The following is an 18,408-nucleotide window of genomic DNA, read 5'->3' on the forward strand; positions in this document are numbered from 1 at the left end:
ACCGACACCCAAAAGAGAATAAAAGACAAAGGAGATTTCCAAATGATATGTCTTTCATATTTAATAGCACTGTCCTCTTTCATTGACTGAACCCACAAAAGGATGTCAATAAAATATTCTCTTCTATGTGTTGTCATTCCAGTGCGACAAATACTAAAAATTTAAAGTAATAATAATAGAATCTTCAATGCATTTGTTAGAAGGATTAAATTATTACCCATTCTTCAATGACAGCTTGATGGTCATTCTTTTAACTATTTTAAAGTTATTACGGAATTAAGAAATTATGGTAAAAAATAATTTAAATTTTTTAAATAAGAGATCGAATATTTCATATTTATAAATACAAAAAAAATTAATATGACGTAATGTGAGTAAGATTAAGTTTAATTTAAGGAACACGTAATTATTAAAAACTTAATTATGAAGTGAACTTCAATCAAAAGTGTCTAAGGTTAAAACAAGTGAAAACGATTGGATTTAAACAAATAACAAAGATTGTATAAAAGGGGAGAGCGAATTATTCATATTAGGCAGTATATTTCAATTTTAATGTCTAACAAGAAGTAAGTTATTTTTATTATATCACAACATAAAAAATATAAAAAAAATTTATAACAATTTAATAATTGAATTGCTTGAATGCAAAATTAAAAATATAAAACCATTTACAAGTACTAGTGGTCCGTTCATGATTGTATGCAGTGGCGGAGCTAGAAAATTTTTTCAATAGGGTTATTTATTTAATTTGATTTTTAAAGGGGTTAATTAAATTAAAAAATCTAAAATTTTTCATTTAATATACATTTTTTTTTTAATTTTTTTTATCAATTTATCATATTTTATAAATATTTTTTAAAAATTGAGCGGGTCGATTGACCCTATTTTGCATAACTTGGCACCGTCCTGATTGCATGAGTTATAATATCATACTCAATAACATAAAAATTCATCAACCAAATGTTTCAGAAAAAATTAAATAACTTAAAAAAAGTAAGAATTCTTATTCTTGATAATAATCTTTGACCTTAAAGATAAAAATAAAAGGAAATTTCTAAAAAAAAAAAGGTGAGGGGCAAAAGGAAAGAAAGATTGAACTACGCAAAAGATTTAAAAACAGTAAAGTTAAATTTCTTGGAAAGATACCCAAAAATTTTCTTGCTTATGTTTAACGTCCATTTCCACAAAGGTTCATTTACCTTCCCGGCAACGAAAGCTCCTTTTGGCTACTTTCATTTCATGCCTGTATATTGACAATTCTACCCCTCTTGAACATTCTTCTCCATCAAGAGGATTCCCTAAGACACGTTTCACTATTTTCTTATAAATTTACAATTTTTACCCCTCAAATTCCCACTTTATCCTTGCCTTTTTAAAAGCCGGCCTAATCCACAAATTTGTCTTTTTTAAATTCACCCTTTTTCGCCTTGTTCTTTTTACTCCTTCGTTCCGCTTTTCTTTTTTATTTGTTGAAAATTATAGCTCACTTACATGTTAATAAGTTAGTGCTATTTTAATATAAGGATATTATATTATAGTGAAGTGAAAAGAAAAATATTTTTAAAAATATAAATGGAACTATTATTTTGACATGTCCAAAAAAAAGTGAAATTATAATTTTAGTATGAAGAAAATAATATTTTGTGTTTTGGATTGTAGTCGAAATACTATCTTTATTATGCATGATATTTTGTGACTCTCTTTTAACTTTTGACAAAATGCGAATAAAATAACTAATAATTAATAGCAAACAATTATTGTTTTTTATCTTTACTATTTTTAATAAGTTAATGTGGCACAATACATAAATTCACTCAGGTACTTTCTTACTTTAATGTTATAACACCCTTAAATTTTATTTTGACCCATCAAACAATTCAATTTATAAAACTATATCTATTAAATACTTCAAATTTTCAAATTATTTTATTGAACGCTTCAACTTGCAAAATTCAATTAATTGAGCACTTATTAAAAAGTTGAAATTTATGAAAATTATTATTCCAAAAGTCATGCTAACTACATATAAAGTCGATATTTTACAGATAAAAGCCAAAAACTCTAAAATTATTGATATTAGTGTTAAAAGATGTATAATATTACCAAATTTTGTAAATTCAAGTGCGTAATAGGTCATTCATAAAGTTTAAAGTGCCACAAGGTTAGATACAGGAGCGAATTCATATATTCAGCCAAGTTAATATTAATTATTTAGATATTTTTAAAAAAATATAATTCCTTAATAATAAAATCAAACATTATAATATTTATATAAATCATATATAAAACTTTTTTATCATAAACTAATAGATGTATATGATCTTTTAACAAATCAAAAGAATTGTTTATATTCTTTTGAATAATAAAACTAAAAGTAAAATAGATTATATTAGATCTTTAACTTGAAAATCATTTTGATAAAAAATATAAATTTTTATAGTAACAATTAATTCTTTAATTGATTTGAATAACAAAATAATAACTCTTTTTGATCTTCTATAACTGGATCAGTTTTTTTAAGAACTTGCAATATATAACATACATAAATAAGTTTCCGCCATTATATGTCAATAACATCAATAGATGAATGAATTGCACCAGTATTGATTGAAGATTCACATATGCAAATCATGATCTAAGGCCTTCAACTAAATAAAATCAAGTACATATTTCTATATATTTAATAATAAACCCTCACAAAGAAAGAACAAAAACTTACAGAAAAGAGATAAAAAAAACTCTAATATAGTGATAAAATAATAGTAAAAAAATAAAAAAAAAATATTTGAATTTATTAAAAGTGAATATGATATTAAGTGAAAAAAAAAGAGAAAAATTGAATTGAAAGAATAAAGAGTTGCAGCCCGAACTAAAATTATAATATATATTACCGAGTAGAAAATGAGATATTATATAGAGAATTATCGAGTTACATAAGTGTGCAAATACAATGTATTTCAATTTGTCGATAATAAATAAATGGCCACACTAAATACGGGTACGAAATGAAAAAAAATAATTAAAAATTCAGGGCAAATTTATTATTAGGCCGTAAAAGCCCCTCACGAAACCCACCTCCTTGACTCCTTCTTTCTCACCAAATGACCATCCTATCCCTAGACAACCTTCCCCGAAACATATCTGCAGCTCCAAGAAAATGGTCTTGACCTTCCTTCCTTACCTGTACATTAGTTGTCTTCCATGGCCTCTCCTTCTTGGAAAACCCTTATCTCCACTTATATATACCAATTACCCATTATTTCTTTTTCTATCCTCAACAAAAACCATACTTCAATTTCCTCTCTTCCTCTCTCTGTCTCTAAATCTCCATACTTTTCTTTCTTCAAAGATGGCATCTTCACAAAACCAGAACCCATCACAAGACTTCTTTGACTACTTGCCTGTTATGGCAAACAAGCTTGGCGGCGATGGTCTGATTGGAGAGCTATGCAATGGGTTTAATCTTCTGATGGACAGTGAAAAAGGAGTTATCACTTTTGACAGTCTGAAAAGGAACTCTGCCTTTTTAGGATTGCAAGATTTGAGTGATGATGATTTAAGGTGCATGTTAAAGGAAGGTGATTTTGATGGTGATGGTGCTCTTAATCAGATGGAGTTTTGTGTTCTTATGTTTAGATTAAGTCCTGAGTTGATGGAAGAGTCTAGATTTTTGGTAGAAGAGGCTCTTCTGCAGGAATTGAAGGATTTTTGTTAGTGAAAATTCTTCTTTTCCCTTTCTTTCTTCTTGGATTATTCTTTTTTTCTTGAATGTAATAATTGCTGATCTTGTATTGGATTACAAAAACACAGAAGAAAAAAAATTGAAAACTTTGTAAAAAAAAAATATTTATGATCTGTTATCTTTTGACTTGATTTTGCATTTAATTTAGCTTATTTTGGTCAAAATTCAAAGCAGATTGAAGTTGTCAATCCTCCAGAATTAACTAATTTTATAACTTAGAGAAGGAAAATCAATAGCTGTTAATTACAAAAACTCAGTGACTTTCTACTATTGATTTGCTTCCTGCAATGGTTGATTCTGTAATTGAATAGAGTTGTGCTTTTTTCCCACTTGGTTAGAGTAAATAAAATGGAATAAATGAAAATTAAAAAAAAAATTGAATCACCCAAATTCTGTCAAAAATATTTAATTAAATTATTTTTAAGTAATTAATGTTTATTTAATGCAGATTCTAAAATATAAGAGTAAAGTAAAATATTTAATGCTGCAATAATTTTCTAAAGCGACAAATGAAATAGAGTTTGGTCATGCTATATGTAGCTCATTTAATGTGGTTGGGCAACTTGCTTCTGCTGGTGGTTTGATCAGGGATTCTACAGCTTAGCGGTCGGTTGGTTTTGCTCTAGGCATGGGCATTCTACAATTTTTGGAGCTAAATTATGGGCTCTGCTTGAAGGAATTAAATTGTTAGAAGTTTCTCTTCTCTTAAGGTCAGGTGGTGATTTTGCCTTAGTGATTTCTCTTGTGTATTTTCATTATATATTATCTTTCTACGTTTCAATCTATTACAATATCTCACATCTTTCGTGAGCCGAATTCAGTGTGGATTGACTTAGTTTGCTTTTTCTTTAGGAATGGGACTTGAAGGTTTTTGATAGTCTCCCTAATGGTGTTCTTCCATGGTTAGCACATGATGTTAATAACCTATCCAACATGATGTAATTCTTAGTTTTTCTTTATCTTCTTGTGTACCAAAAAAAGAAGTTGCTCATTTTAATTGATGGAGTTATGAATTTTGAATTATTTTATTTATTTAAAAAATTATAGTTCACATATATATATATATATATATATATATATATATATATATAAAAGTTTTTGATACTTGCAATCTCACTAGTCTCCGCTCTTTCTTAGAGGAGAAGATGCTGATTTGGAGAGAATTTGCATTGTAAAGAATTGAATTTATGGAGTTGGTTATCTCAATACTAAACAATAGCAATCAAAAATTATTTTTATTTATTTATTTTTATTTATATCTAAAGTATATCTAGTTTGTTAGATTAAATTGAATCTTGTCTGCAGCCTCATATCTATAAGAGGAACCATTCCAATGAAGATTTTCTTCGTTTAAAATGATAGAGTACTCAACCTCCTCTTATTTAAGGAACCTGAGTTCTTTCTACTCAAACCAATCTCCATTAATAAAATAATTATTTTTACCGGTTAATTATAAAAATTATGTTCAACATTAGAAAATTTTGAAAATTTGTCATAAACTTTAACCTTCAACATTGTTAGACCAAATTAAACCTAAACTTGTTGACTTGTTAGAATTTTATCAACATTTTCAAGATGTATTTATTTAGCTAAGCTTTGTTAGTTGCTCTGCTGCTTTCTTTTATTTGGACTTTATTGTTATGGAGTATATTTTTTAGTTTGTGTTTTACTCTCCTTACCTCCTATTATTCTTGATCTAAAGTATTCTTACCATCTAAAATCAAGCACAATTACAAAGAAAAAGTACAGTGTAACACATAATTTATTTCCAGAAGAACATTGTAGTTTGTCTTTTAACATTTAAATGTAAACTATTAATAATTATGCTCTTTTTCCTGAGTATTTTTACATCACAAAATAACATGTTGTCGTTTATCACCTGCTTGTCAATGATCTTTTTACCAACTACGGCTCATCTAAGTCACTGATCAAAACAATGGCCTTAATCGTCGTCTGCATTTGTTTTAAAGTCAGAAGTAACTAAAAGTCCTATTTGCAAAGAAAACACAAAACAGCCCATTAACCCAATCCACGAAATGAACGACCCGTCGTCTTCATCCATAAGACACAGACGGAAAAACTTCCGTCTGTTAGATTTCTGGCATTTCAGTTCCAGCATACTGTTAATATTTTTCTGTTATTTTTTTTTTTTTTTACAGCATCAAATGGTGGAGTTAGTGGCTTAAGTTAGTGGCTGTTTTTTAGCTCTTAGTTGCAGATTTTTTATTCAGTTTTTATCCACCTTATGAGTGGCTTCTAAATAGGAAGTTTGTTATTTCCATTCTTGTATAAATTCTGCAGTATTCTTCAATGAAAAATATGCTGGAATTCTCTATCAATCTCATAAGATTTAATCTGTAAATTCTCCACTGTAGTTTGTTTTAACAGTGGTATCAGAGCAGTTTATCTTACGGGACCAAACTACAACCAAAGTTTTTTTAATCCAAAACTCCAAATGGCATCCAGCAGCCAATCTTTAAACCCGCCTATCATCTTAACTGGTCAAAATTATCACATTTGGTCAGTGAAGATGCAAGCTTTCTTGGAAGCCTTTGATCTCTGGGAATCTGTAACAGAGGATAAACCAATTCCTTCTCTACCAGCAAACCCCACCTTAGCACAAATCAAATCCAACAGTGAAGAAAAAGCAAAGAAATCTAGAGCCAAGTCAGTTATTCAAAATTCAGTAGCAGATTCTGTGTTCTACAGAATTATGGCTTGCAAAACTGCAAAGGAGGCTTGGGACAGGTTGAAGGAAGAATACCAAGGCAGTGATAGAACACGTCAAATGCAAGTTTTGAACTTGAAAAGGGAATTTGAGTCGTTGAACATGTTGGAGGATGAAACAATCAGTAAGTATGCCGATCGAATTTCTTTGATTGTTAATAACATAAGATTGCTTGGTGAAGATTTCTCAGATACAAGAATTGTGGAGAAAGTTCTTGTGACTCTTCCAGAGAGGTTTGAATCCAAGATTTCTTCTCTTGAAGAGTCCAAGGACCTAAGTACGATTTCATTAGGTGAACTAATGAGTGCACTTCAAGCGCAAGAGCAAAGAAGGAATATGAGGCAGGAGAGATTCACTGAAGGAGCTTTCTCTATGCAAAAGCAAAACTCTTATAAGGGGAAACATCATCCCAACCAGAAAAATAAGGGCAAGCACGATGGTGGAAATTGCAGTGAAGGGTCAAAGAAACTGTTTCCTTCTTGCAAACACTGCAAAAAAACAACACATCTTGAGAAATATTGCTGGTGGAGACCTGATGCTGTATGTGGCAGTTGTAAGCAGATTGGGCATGTTTCCAAAGTCTGCAAATCCAAAAACAAAGGCTCAAAACCTTCTCAAGCTCAAATGGCAGACGAAAATAATGCACATGAGGAGCAACTTTTTGCAGTTTCTTGCTTCTCAATGAATGACTTCTCTGATGCATGGCTTATCGACAGTGGCTGCACTCATCACTTGTGCAATGATGCAGAGATGTTCAGGACTCTTGATGATACCTACAAATCCAAAGTAAAGGTGGGAAATGGAGAATTCCTAGAAGTCAAAGGAAGAGGATTAGTGGCTGTCTTAACAAAATCAGGTATCAAAACCATTCCAGATGTTTTGTACATACCTGAAATTAGCCAAAATTTGCTAAGTGTTGGGCAAATGCTTGAAAAAAATTATTCACTTCTTTTTAAGGATGACAAATGCATTGTTTTTGATCCTTCTGGAGTTGAATTATTTAGTGTGAACATGAAAAATAGAAGTTTTGTGGTAAATTGGGAGAAAGCATCTGAGAAAGCTTACACAAGTGCTTCACATTCAATTACAAACTTATGGCATAAAAGGCTGGGACATTTCAATCAAAGAACAATTGCTGAAATGAACAAGAAGGGTCTGGTGGAAGATATGCCTGAAATTTCCTATGATACTCAAGTTTGTGAGATCTGTCAGCAAGGGAAGCAATCGAAGCTACCATTTCAAACAAATCAGGCATGGAGAGCAAATCAAAAACTTCAACTCGTCCACACTGATGTGTGTGGTCCGATGACAACCAAGTCCTTGAGTGGTAACAATTATTTTCTCCTATTTATTGACGACTGCACCAGGATGTGTTGGGTTTATTTCATTAAACTCAAAAGTGAAGTCTTTGATGTGTTTAAACAATTTAAAGCTTTAGTAGAGAATCAATGTAATCTTAAAATTAAAGCTTTAAGGTCTGACAATGGTGGAGAATATACTTCTCGCCAGTTTGCTGAATTTTGTAAAAGTGCAGGCATTGAACATCAATTGACTGTACCTTACACTCCGCAACAAAATGGGGTGTCTGAAAGGAAGAATAGGACAGTAATGGAGATGGCCAGGTGTCTTTTAATTGAGAAACACATGCCAAACCAATTCTGGGCAGAGGCAGTCAATACATCTGTCTATTTATTAAATAGACTTCCCACAAAAGCTTTGCAAGACAAGACTCCTTATGAAGCTTGGTATGACCACAAGCCAACAGTACATCATATCAGAATCTTTGGGTGTATATGTTATTATCAAGTCTCTGAATCAAAAAGAAGCAAGCTAGACAACAGGGCTGAAAAAGGCATTTTCATGGGCTATGGTTCATCGTGTAAAGGGTACAGAATTTTCTGCTTGAAAACTGAAAAAATAATTTTGAGCAGAGATGTAAAGTTTGATGAGGCTGCTGTTTGGTGTTGGGAGAATCAAAAGGATACTCAAGCTAATCTCTTTCCAAAAGAGCAACCTCAACTTGTAGCAGATGATTTGGTGGATGACTTACCGGTGAGAGGTACAAAGTCCTTAGAGGACGTTTATGAAAGGTGTAGCTTAGTTGTCAATGAACCAACAAGCTACGATGAAGCACAAGAATTTCAAGCATGGAGGAGAGCTATGCAAGCTGAATTAGAAATGATAAACAAGAATGAGACATGGCAGCTAGTTGATAGGCCAGCAAATCGCAAGGTGATTGGTGTAAAGTGGGTCTTTAAGACCAAATTTAATTCTGATGGTTCAGTTTGTAAGCATAAAGCCAGATTGGTGGTGAAGGGATATGCACAGCAATATGGGGTGGATTACCAAGAAACTTTTGCTCCAGTAGCAAGGTATGACACAATCAAACTCCTTCTTGCTTTTGCTGCTCACAATTCATGGCAAATTCACCAACTTGATGTCAAATCAGCATTTCTGAATGGGTTTCTCAATGAAGAGATTTTTGTAGAGCAACCTGATGGTTTTTTAATTCCTGGTAAAGAGGATCAAGTTTATCTTCTAAAGAAAGCTTTGTATGGCTTAAAACAAGCTCCAAGAGCTTGGTATGAAAGGATGGACAATCATCTCATGCAACTTGGCTTTAGCAGAAGTCAAAGTGAAGCTACCTTGTATGTAAGAAATACAGATGATGAGTGTTTAGTTGTTTCAATTTATGTTGATGACATGCTTGTGACAGGTAGCAAACTTGAACTCATTCAAAAGTTCAAGAATGAAATGGAGAAAGTCTTTGAGATGACTGATCTTGGAATCATGAAATACTTTCTTGGGATGGAGGTGCTGCAAACTAATGATGGTTTTTTTATAAGTCAGCAGAAATACATTTCTGATATTTTATACAGGTTTAAAATGCAAGATTGCAAACCTGTAAGCACTCCAATTTCTACTGGTTTAAAGCTAGGCAAGGATGAAAATGCTGAAAAAGTAGATGCAAGCCTCTATAGAAGTTTAATTGGTAGTCTTCTGTACCTTACAGCTAGCAGACCTGACATTCTATTTGCTATAAGTTTGCTCTCTAGGTTCATGCATTCACCTAGGGAAACCCACTTTACAGCTGCCAAAAGGGTGTTAAGGTATATAAAAGGAACCAGCACATTTGGGATGTTCTTTGCAGCAGTTGCAGGGGAGAATTTGAAGTTGGTTGGTTACTGTGACAGCGATTGGGGTGGCTGTATTGAAGACTCAAGAAGCACTTCTGGATACTTATTTTCATTGGGCACAAGTTTTTTCAGTTGGAGCTCAAAAAAACAAGAAACTACAGCTCAATCAACAGCAGAAGCAGAGTACATTGCTGCTGCCTCTGCTGTAAACCAGGCTATTTGGCTAAGGAAGATGCTAAAAGATTTGCAGTGTGAGCAGACAGAAGCTACAAAGATCATGTGTGATAATATTTCAGCAGTTTCAATCTCCAAAAACCCAGTGTTTCATGGTCGAACGAAGCATATCAAAATTAAGTTTCATTTTATCAGAGAAGTTCAACAATCTAACGAAGTGCTACTTGTACATTGCTCATCTGAAAATCAGCTTGCAGACATTTTTACCAAGGCCATTCCTAAGGAGAGATTTGAAGACTTGAGACAAAGAATTGGTGTTTGTCACCGAAATGCCATGGAGGAGTGTTAGATTTCTGGCATTTCAGTTCCAGCATACTGTTAATATTTTTCTGTTATTTTTTTTTTTTTACAGCATCAAATGGTGGAGTTAGTGGCTTAAGTTAGTGGCTGTTTTTTAGCTCTTAGTTGCAGATTTTTTATTCAGTTTTTATCCACCTTATGAGTGGCTTCTAAATAGGAAGTTTGTTATTTCCATTCTTGTATAAATTCTGCAGTATTCTTCAATGAAAAATATGCTGGAATTCTCTATCAATCTCATAAGATTTAATCTGTAAATTCTCCACTGTAGTTTGTTTTAACACCGTCGTCCCATATTTAATGTTCTACAGAGGATCAAAACATCGAATGAAAGCGTTCATTAGCCGAGATAGGCATAGGTTTTCGTTCGGTCATTTCCGCATAAAGGAGGGGAACAACTATCATTCATATTATTATATATGTGTGTGATCTTTTTCTGTTTGGTTGCTCTGAAAGGAATGGAAAGATCGGAGAGAAAAAGAAATTTGATAACCATATTTCTTTCTTTCTTTAAGCTTTTTCTTTGAATCTGTAAACAGAAACTCCATTTCTCAAAAACTAACTAATGGAGATTCTTTATTTAACTTGTTCCTTTCTTTCTCCAAATTTAGAGATGCAACTGATACACTAACTAACTTCATTTCAGTCTATAAATGATGGCAAGACCTTGGTTTCAAAAGGTGGCATTTTCAAGCTTGGTTTCTTTACTCCTGGAAATTCCAAGAATTGTTATTTAAGAATCTGGTATGGGAATTTTCCAGTTCGAACAGTTGTTTGGGTTGCTAACTGAATCAAATCTGATCTTTTTAGCTTTGGGGTACTAATGCTAGCTAGAAATAATAAGTGGAAAGAAAAAAGTACATGGCTATTATATTAGAACAGGACAAAATCCAGAAGCTGTTATCATTGCTTTATATATTAATTGGAAGAGCACAAAACTAACTAGTTAGTTATTTAGCGAGGCTCAAACAATGACATGGTCATTTCATTAGTTGAAGATGAATCCTGCTTTCCTGGTGTAGAATCTGATTCAGCAGGACCTCTGTCCTTAAAATAACCAGGTTGCTTAGGCTGAGGCAAAGCATTCTCACTCCCTAACATCAAAACAACAGATGCTACACTTGGTCTTTCCTCAGGATGCTGTTGGACACACAAGAGACTAATCTGAATGCAACGAATCACCTCGGTTAGATTACAAGACTCTCCTAAATTCACATCAATCAGCTCTAACGGCTTGTCTTCTTTCCATAATTTCCATGCCTAGTTTATACAGTGAAAATTTTTCTGCAAATCATTAGCTCAACAGCAAATTAAAAAAGAAGAAGAATAAGCAAAAAAAAAAAAATAAAAAAAAAAATTCTTGATTCTTACATGCCCTATAAGGTTAAGACCGCGGCTTGGATGATAAAATCCTCTACTTTTCTTCCCACTTATTATCTCAAGCAGTAAAACACCAAAGCTAAAAACATCAGATTTCACTGAGAATAGCCCATCAGTAGCATATTCTGGGGCCATGTAACCACTGCAGACCCAAACATGGAAAAAACAAAAATTAAACACGTTTCACATCAAATTTGTAAAGCAGGACAAGAATATATACTTACTAAGTGCCAACCACTCGATTTGTATTTCCTTCAGTTTGATCACCTCCAAATGTTCTAGCCATGCCAAAATCTGAGATTTTGGGATTCATATCCTTGTCCAGTAAAACGTTACTTGCTTTGAGATCTCTATGTATAATTCGCAATCTAGAATCCTGATGAAGATAAAGAAGTCCCCGTGCAATCCCACAAATAATGTTGAAACGCTTGGACCAATCAAGTAGGTCACCTTTCCTTTGATCTGGCAAGATTCTTGTCAATATCAGTGAATTTGAATCCATTAACAAAAATGAACCAATATAATTATGAGGTCTTGAGGGATGCAAACCAAAAATGATATTGTCAAGGCTTTTATTTGGCATGTATTCATAAATCAGAATCTTCTCGTCTCCTTGAATGCAACAACCAAGAAGCTTTACGAGATTTCGATGTTGAAGCTTAGCTATAAGAATTACTTCATTTTTGAATTCTTGCAACCCTTGTCCAGAATTCTTTGATAACCTCTTTACAGCTATCTCCTGCCCATCCATTAATGTACCCTGAGAGGAGTATTCGTAGAATCATCATTAAAGTCCATTTTGGCTTATGGAATGTATTTTTAAGTGCTTACAAACAATTATGCAGGGAACTTACCTTGTAAACTGGCCCAAAACCACCTTCCCCTAGCTTGTTATCATTAGAAAAATTGTTGGTGGAATTAGTTATTGCAGTTAGATCAAGCAATGGTAGCTCCAAGTCCTGCTGTTCTTGCTCGCTATGCTCCTTATCATCATTTTCCTCGCTTTCTCTTTTCTCTGGAATGAATCATAATGATGAATTCCAAAAATATCGATAAGAAAATTTCAATCCTAACATGTTTTTGTTACAGAAGAAAAACAATCCTTATTTATCTCCAAGGCTATAAGATTACAATTTCAACCCAACTGAAGCCCATTTAACCAAAAAAGGGGAAAAATAGCAACTATACCTTTTACTCTTGCTTTGCTTTTGCGAACGCAGTAGCAAATGATAAGCATGCCAAAACACAAGGTGACGACAATTGCAACTATAATCATTATTTTCTTCTTAGGCTCAATTTTTTCCTCTTCACGAAGAAACAGAAACAGTTTAAGTCATTGCTAAAAGACACAAATAAATGTGAAACTTTGTTTTACTTCTAACACAAACTATATTGCGAAAGCATTAATAGAATATAATGTAATCAAATTCATTTTCAGTTTAAACAAAACAGAAGGAAGTTATATACCTAAATCTGAAGCAGACATGCGAACATATAGATCCTGCCCTGATTTAGAAGTTCTCATATCATTCAGATCACCAAACCAAATAGCACAGCCACTGCCTTGTGCCCTTACATCGAAAGTAGTGTAAGCTATGCATGAACAGTTCTGTAAGCATTTAGCCCTACATTCCTTAAGATTCATACTTCTATTCACCCACGAACTAGTAGTATCAGGCAATTTCAAGCCAACAAATTTAACGAATCCTTCTCCATTATGGCATTTCAGTGGATTATTTCTCACACACCCATGAGACCAATCTGCAGAATTCCAATTTTCAGGTGAAGCGGGGACAAAACCTTTTAAACATTGACAAACTGGTGATTCAGTACTGATACAATTTCCATAAGGACCACATAGCCCATATCTATCACAATAGTCTCTTGGCACAAACGTATACAATTCCCAAGTTCGACTTTCTTCGTTCCAAGTGTATCTTTCCCGCAAATAACTAGTTTGATTCAAAACAATCCTTGACATGGCAGATCTGTTTTTCAGGTTATAAGTATAGTACACCTCTTTTTCATTAGAGATAAAACTGAACTCATAAAGCTGATTTTCTTTCAAGTTTGGAGAACCACTATTTCCAATACCATTCCATGGACTACTTCGATAATATTTTTTCGAGCCTTTCCATAAAAATCCTTCAGGATTACCACTTAACACCATTCCCCAAGTGAAGTCTCCAGGAGAAGGATCACTCAAGTTCTTCCAGGCTGATAGACGCCGATTTAGTCCGGTCTCTACGTCCCATCCAATCTTCATTCCTGGAAGTAATGTATCAGAAGGATAGTCAAAACTTTGCCACAAAAATCTTTCAGAATCGCTCTCCTTTTCATCCCTGATGACTAAGTTACCTGAATCAAGAAGCTGTGCTACTGGATTCCGCACTATTTTCTCTAAATTTGATGACCAAATAACACTCTTGTTCTTACTAACAAGTGTGAGATTTCCTGTATTATCTAGAATCAAAATTCCTGAAGAGTCATTTATTGGATTGAGCCTGTTTGCAACCCAAACAACAGTTGCAGGATCAATCTTGTACCAGATTCCAATATAACGATTGCTGGAAGTTCCAGGACTAAAAAAACCAAATTCAAACATTCCATTGTTCGAAACCAAGATGCTATTGTTGGAATCAACTAGAGACTGAGACAAAACAATCGTATCAGTTGCTTTTGAGTATTTAGAAAAGAAAAATAGGAAATTGGCACTGATTAAAATAACAGAAACAATGTCCATTGGCCTGTAGAGTCGAGTAGGAGTGTTATATATATCTGAGAGTGCATGCAGCTAAAGATAATAAGAACCTTCCTTACATGCATTTGGTGCTCAGCTGAACATTCTTTCACATTTTCATGGCATCTGGCTTTCACCTTTTTCGATCATATGATATTACTAACTATTTTCTTGTTGAACATAGTGATTTGTTTGGCACGTAACCAGAAATTCCTACTTCCGTAAACCCCGGTCAATCTGTTCTATCTAGTTGGCAACCTGCTAAAAGCACCCTGACATGATAGCTTGGCCAATGGACACAATGCCCTTTTGTCTCAGAACCTCTACTTGCAGCAGTGTCATGCTCAACACATTAAAAGCATCGGTAGTACAAGTAGCTACTTGTTATGTTTAGTTTATACAATAACCAAGCCCACAAAAAAATGGGGAAAAAAAAAGTTGATGACTCAAGTTTTAGTTTCCTCATCCACCAAAAATTAAACCTATTAATTGGTAGCGTGTGGCCCTTTGCTACTAATATTAGTAGGGAGCACTCTTGAGTCTCACTAGGGCCCTTTTTGAAAAAGACTTGCCATGACTCTGCTTATGAACCAAACTAATGAAACTAAAGATTTTTATTGAAATAAAAGTATTTTTGACCATACACTTGAAAAAAAAAATTTAATTTCATTTATTTGGTCCATAAATAGGATTATATATCCAGTCTGGGCAAGTATTTTCCTTAAGATTTTTCAATTGATTATTTCTACTTAGCACTATTGACTCAATATTTGCAATTGCAATCTAGGTGAAATTCAGCTCTACTTGTACTCCTAATGCTCGAGTAAAAAGAAAAGGAACAAAAAAGTGTTGATATAATCAATAATATGTTTCATAGGAAATAGTTTGCGATGGCAACGACTAATTAAATTTTTGTTTAAAATTAATTATTTATTATAGTTAAGGCAAACTTCAATTTATATTAATTTAAAACTTTATTTATTCATTCTATTAATAGATAATAAACTAAATAAATGATCTGAGGATATATTTATAAATTACGAATATAATTATACCAAGCGTTTTATAATCATTTTAAAATACCTGAGGCTTGGTAAAAAATTTACATTTAAAGTTCGAGATATTCATGTAAATATCTTTGGCAAATTCATGTAAAGACGCGTTGAATCAATCGTTATCTATTCCTGAACTCACACAACAGTCATTTGATATCTACTTCAACTTGACTTTTTTTCTTTGACGTTTTCCAAGAGCGAAATGTCACATAACCTGCTCACGCCATTAAAAATTTGAAAGATAAAGCTCATTTAGCTTCACACAAAACCCAGATGGAACTTAGGAGCCCTAAAAAGTCCTAGAAGAAATCAGACTATAGTCGACCATTTTTTATTCTAAATAGGAACTAAAACAGTTTGTAATGGTTGAGTTCTGATTTCTCTCTCTCTTTTTTTTTTTATTTTTTTATTTTTTGTATTAGTACCGATGGTTTCAATTTTAAAGTCATTATTTCAATTTGAATTCATAAAAAATAAAGGAATTGTGAAAATCAAAGACTAAAAAATATTACAATTTAAATAACGTTATAATTTTTAAAAATAAATTATTGAATTAGGAAAATATTTGAGTGGTTCTACGCACTAAGCCAATAAAAAAAGAATTTTTTTTTTAAAATGGCACTATTTTTTTTCCTGTATATGGACACAGTTGTAACTGGTTTACTGTATATGAATTGATATATGAATTGCTAGGTAATTGGCATGAAAGAAAAAAAAAAAAAAAAAGACAAAATCAAAACACTAATACATTGAATAATCAATCAAACCAAACCAAAAACACTAATTCAAAATAAATCCAAACCAAACCAAGCCAATACATTAATACATTAAATAATCAAATCAAACCATATCAAGTGAAAGCCTAATTGAAAAAATATGTTACATATCAAATTAAAATGCCAAGTGAATATGTCATATGTCAACTCTCTAGAGAAAAAAATGCTTTCTATATGTATATATATACATCGATGTCTCTACATCAAATGTATCTAAGCTACCTTTTAAGGTTTTTTTTACTTATAAAAGTTGGAAAAAAACAGAAAGTCAGATTAAAGTTGGCAACTAGGAAGATTTTTTTCTTGAATTAATATTATTTTAATAGGATATTTGCGGATTTTTCTAGAGATATGGAAATATGTTTAGAGATTTATAGTTGTGGATGGATGGATGAAGAGTGGTCTAGAGAGTCTCTGATGAGTCTCAATATAGTTTAGATATCGCATCAAAGAAGCAGTAAGCAGAAATGTCTCACCGTCCCAAGCTAATTTGCGCCGTTTCTTTTATTTTGATCATAACTAATTTACTATTTTTGTTCTGCAAATTCTCAAATGCAACTGATACTCTTACTTCATCGCAATCAATTGTTGATGGCCAGACCTTAGTTTCAAAAGATGGAATTTTTGAGCTTGGTTTCTTTAGTCCTGGTAGTTCCGGGAAGCGTTACTTGGGAATTTGGTAAAAAAAAATTCCAGTTAGAACTGTCGTTTGGGTGGCAAATCGGAGCAATCCAATCAATGATTCTACTTGTTTGCTGATGATAGACAGTACAAGTAAAAATCTTGTGCTTATGAAACAGTTTTTGGAAACTTGTTGTATATGAAACTTGTTGTTTTATATATATATTTTTAATTATTTTATAGCTTAATAACATTGTGTTTTCTTTTTAAGAAAAATAAGAATGAAAAATTAATTAAATTTTAAAATAAAATGAAGATTATAACTAATAAATGATATAGAAAATATAATCTTCATTTTATTTCAAAATTTTCCCTGTCCCTAAAAAATAGAAAATGTAAAAAAACTCTTTTCCACAAATACAGGGTCCACAGATAGAAGAGTACTAATCAAGTCTAGGAAAGACTTGAAGTCAGTCATTGTGTAGTAGTTGTTGAAGAGGTTGGGTTGGGTGGGGTTTGGTAATTTCATGATGAAAAAGGAATTGCCCATTTTACACGGATATAAATATGGAAGAATCATGTGCACCAAATGCATGTAACGATAAAATTAGGGTTACACGACTAGGGAAGAGTAAATAAAGATTAGTTAATTTTGTTTCTTCACTTTTATTAGTTGGCTAATCTATTCATTAGTTAAATAATTAAAGATAATAAGAAGTTTGATTTGCATATGTGAATCTTCAATCAATAGAGTCTGATAGTGTTGTTCCTCTATTGATGCTATTGATATATAGTAGCCGGAACTCATCTGTATACGTCATATGATATATAGTAAGAAGACTCATCTATATATGCCATATGTTACAAATTTTTGAAAAAACAATCCAGATATAAAATATCTAGAGAATTATTATTTTATCGTTCAAATCAATTTGAAAACTAGTTACTACTATGAATATTTACATAATTTGTTAAGATCATTTTTCAAGCGGAATGATATAATATTATCTCTTTTATTTTTAGTTCTATTATTCAAAAGAATATATACAATTCTTTTGATTTGATAAAAGATAAGTAAATTTTATTAATTTCTTATATGATTATTTATAATGTTTGATATTATAATTAATGAATAATATCTTTCAAAAGAAAAAGTAACAGATATCTTTGTTATTGACTAGAGTTATTGACTTGGGTTAACCAAAACGATCAATAGTAATTACAAGAAAAACTATAAGAATGCTCCACTAGGGTTATTGACTTGCTTAAACCAATCCAATTTATTTGAAAAAGAAAGAGACGAATAAGAAATTTGAAATTTTCCAATTGGGTAAACTTTTTTCCAAAAATGAAAATTCAGCTGGCACTTAAAAATTAAAATTGTTACGGACAAATAAAAATTCACTTGCGCCCTCAATGGGGGCTTGGGTCTAAAGGGGCCATGGGGCTTTCATCACTACGGGTGCGTCTAAAACCATCCGTTAAAGCTCTGTAACCAGTTCTCATAATTTTGCATTGTCACTTATTCAAATAAACTGATACACATACAAATACTATAGAGAAACAACAGTAGTGCAGGGAAAGCTAGCAGCACACCAAAATATAGGTGAGTGTTAAGTGCACGTACGACCTGAAAATACATTTAGATTCGAGTTCTCTCTCTCAATTATAAAAAAAAAAAAATACAAGTGCAGCTAC

The 18,408-nt window shown here is 32.3% G+C and overlaps 2 protein-coding genes across 5 annotated transcripts; one reads left to right on the top strand and one right to left on the bottom strand.

Moving 5' to 3' along the window:
- Positions 1-3,276: 3,276 nt before the first annotated feature.
- Positions 3,277-3,860, top strand: LOC105632842 (calcium-binding protein KRP1). Its single transcript, XM_012215299.4, has one exon. The coding sequence runs from the start codon at positions 3,350-3,352 to the stop codon at positions 3,713-3,715; it is 366 nt and encodes a 121-aa protein (XP_012070689.2). The 5' UTR covers positions 3,277-3,349; the 3' UTR covers positions 3,716-3,860.
- Positions 3,861-10,982: 7,122 nt separating this feature from the next.
- LOC105633220 (G-type lectin S-receptor-like serine/threonine-protein kinase At4g27290) lies at positions 10,983-14,604 on the bottom strand. 4 transcript variants are annotated; one of them, XM_089723717.1, is made up of 8 exons: positions 13,877-14,601; positions 12,986-13,786; positions 12,707-12,823; positions 12,373-12,533; positions 12,068-12,278; positions 11,743-11,980; positions 11,510-11,660; positions 10,983-11,398 (listed from the first exon to the last, which is right to left on the bottom strand). In XM_089723717.1, exons 1-8 carry the CDS (start codon positions 14,259-14,261, stop codon positions 11,093-11,095), a joined length of 2,370 nt encoding a protein of 789 aa, XP_089579843.1. In that variant the 5' UTR covers positions 14,262-14,601; the 3' UTR covers positions 10,983-11,092. The 4 variants fall into 4 exon arrangements, with proteins under 4 accessions (XP_089579843.1, XP_089579842.1, XP_089579844.1 ...); XM_089723716.1 differs by having other exon boundaries at positions 12,986-14,603; XM_089723719.1 differs by having other exon boundaries at positions 11,281-11,422; positions 12,986-14,604.
- Positions 14,605-18,408: the final 3,804 nt, after the last annotated feature.

Source organism: Jatropha curcas, chromosome 7 (genome assembly GCF_041381405.1).
Source record: "Jatropha curcas cultivar XTBG-Jc1 chromosome 7, XTBG_Jcur_1.0, whole genome shotgun sequence".
NCBI classification, from domain to species: domain Eukaryota; kingdom Viridiplantae; phylum Streptophyta; class Magnoliopsida; order Malpighiales; family Euphorbiaceae; genus Jatropha; species Jatropha curcas.

Excerpts from the sequence above, each read along its gene's own strand:
- LOC105632842 (XM_012215299.4), top strand. The coding sequence starts at position 3,350 with ATGGCATCTTCACAAAACCAGAACCCATCACAAGACTTCTTTGACTAC.
- LOC105633220 (XM_089723716.1), bottom strand. The coding sequence starts at position 14,261 with ATGGACATTGTTTCTGTTATTTTAATCAGTGCCAATTTCCTATTTTTC. Across the intron at positions 12,824-12,985 it reads CATGTCTGCTTCAGATTTAG|AGGAAAAAATTGAGCCTAAG; the intron begins GTATATAACTTC and ends TTCTTCGTGAAG. Across the intron at positions 11,399-11,509 it reads GTCTTAACCTTATAGGGCAT|GCATGGAAATTATGGAAAGA; the intron begins GTAAGAATCAAG and ends TGTATAAACTAG.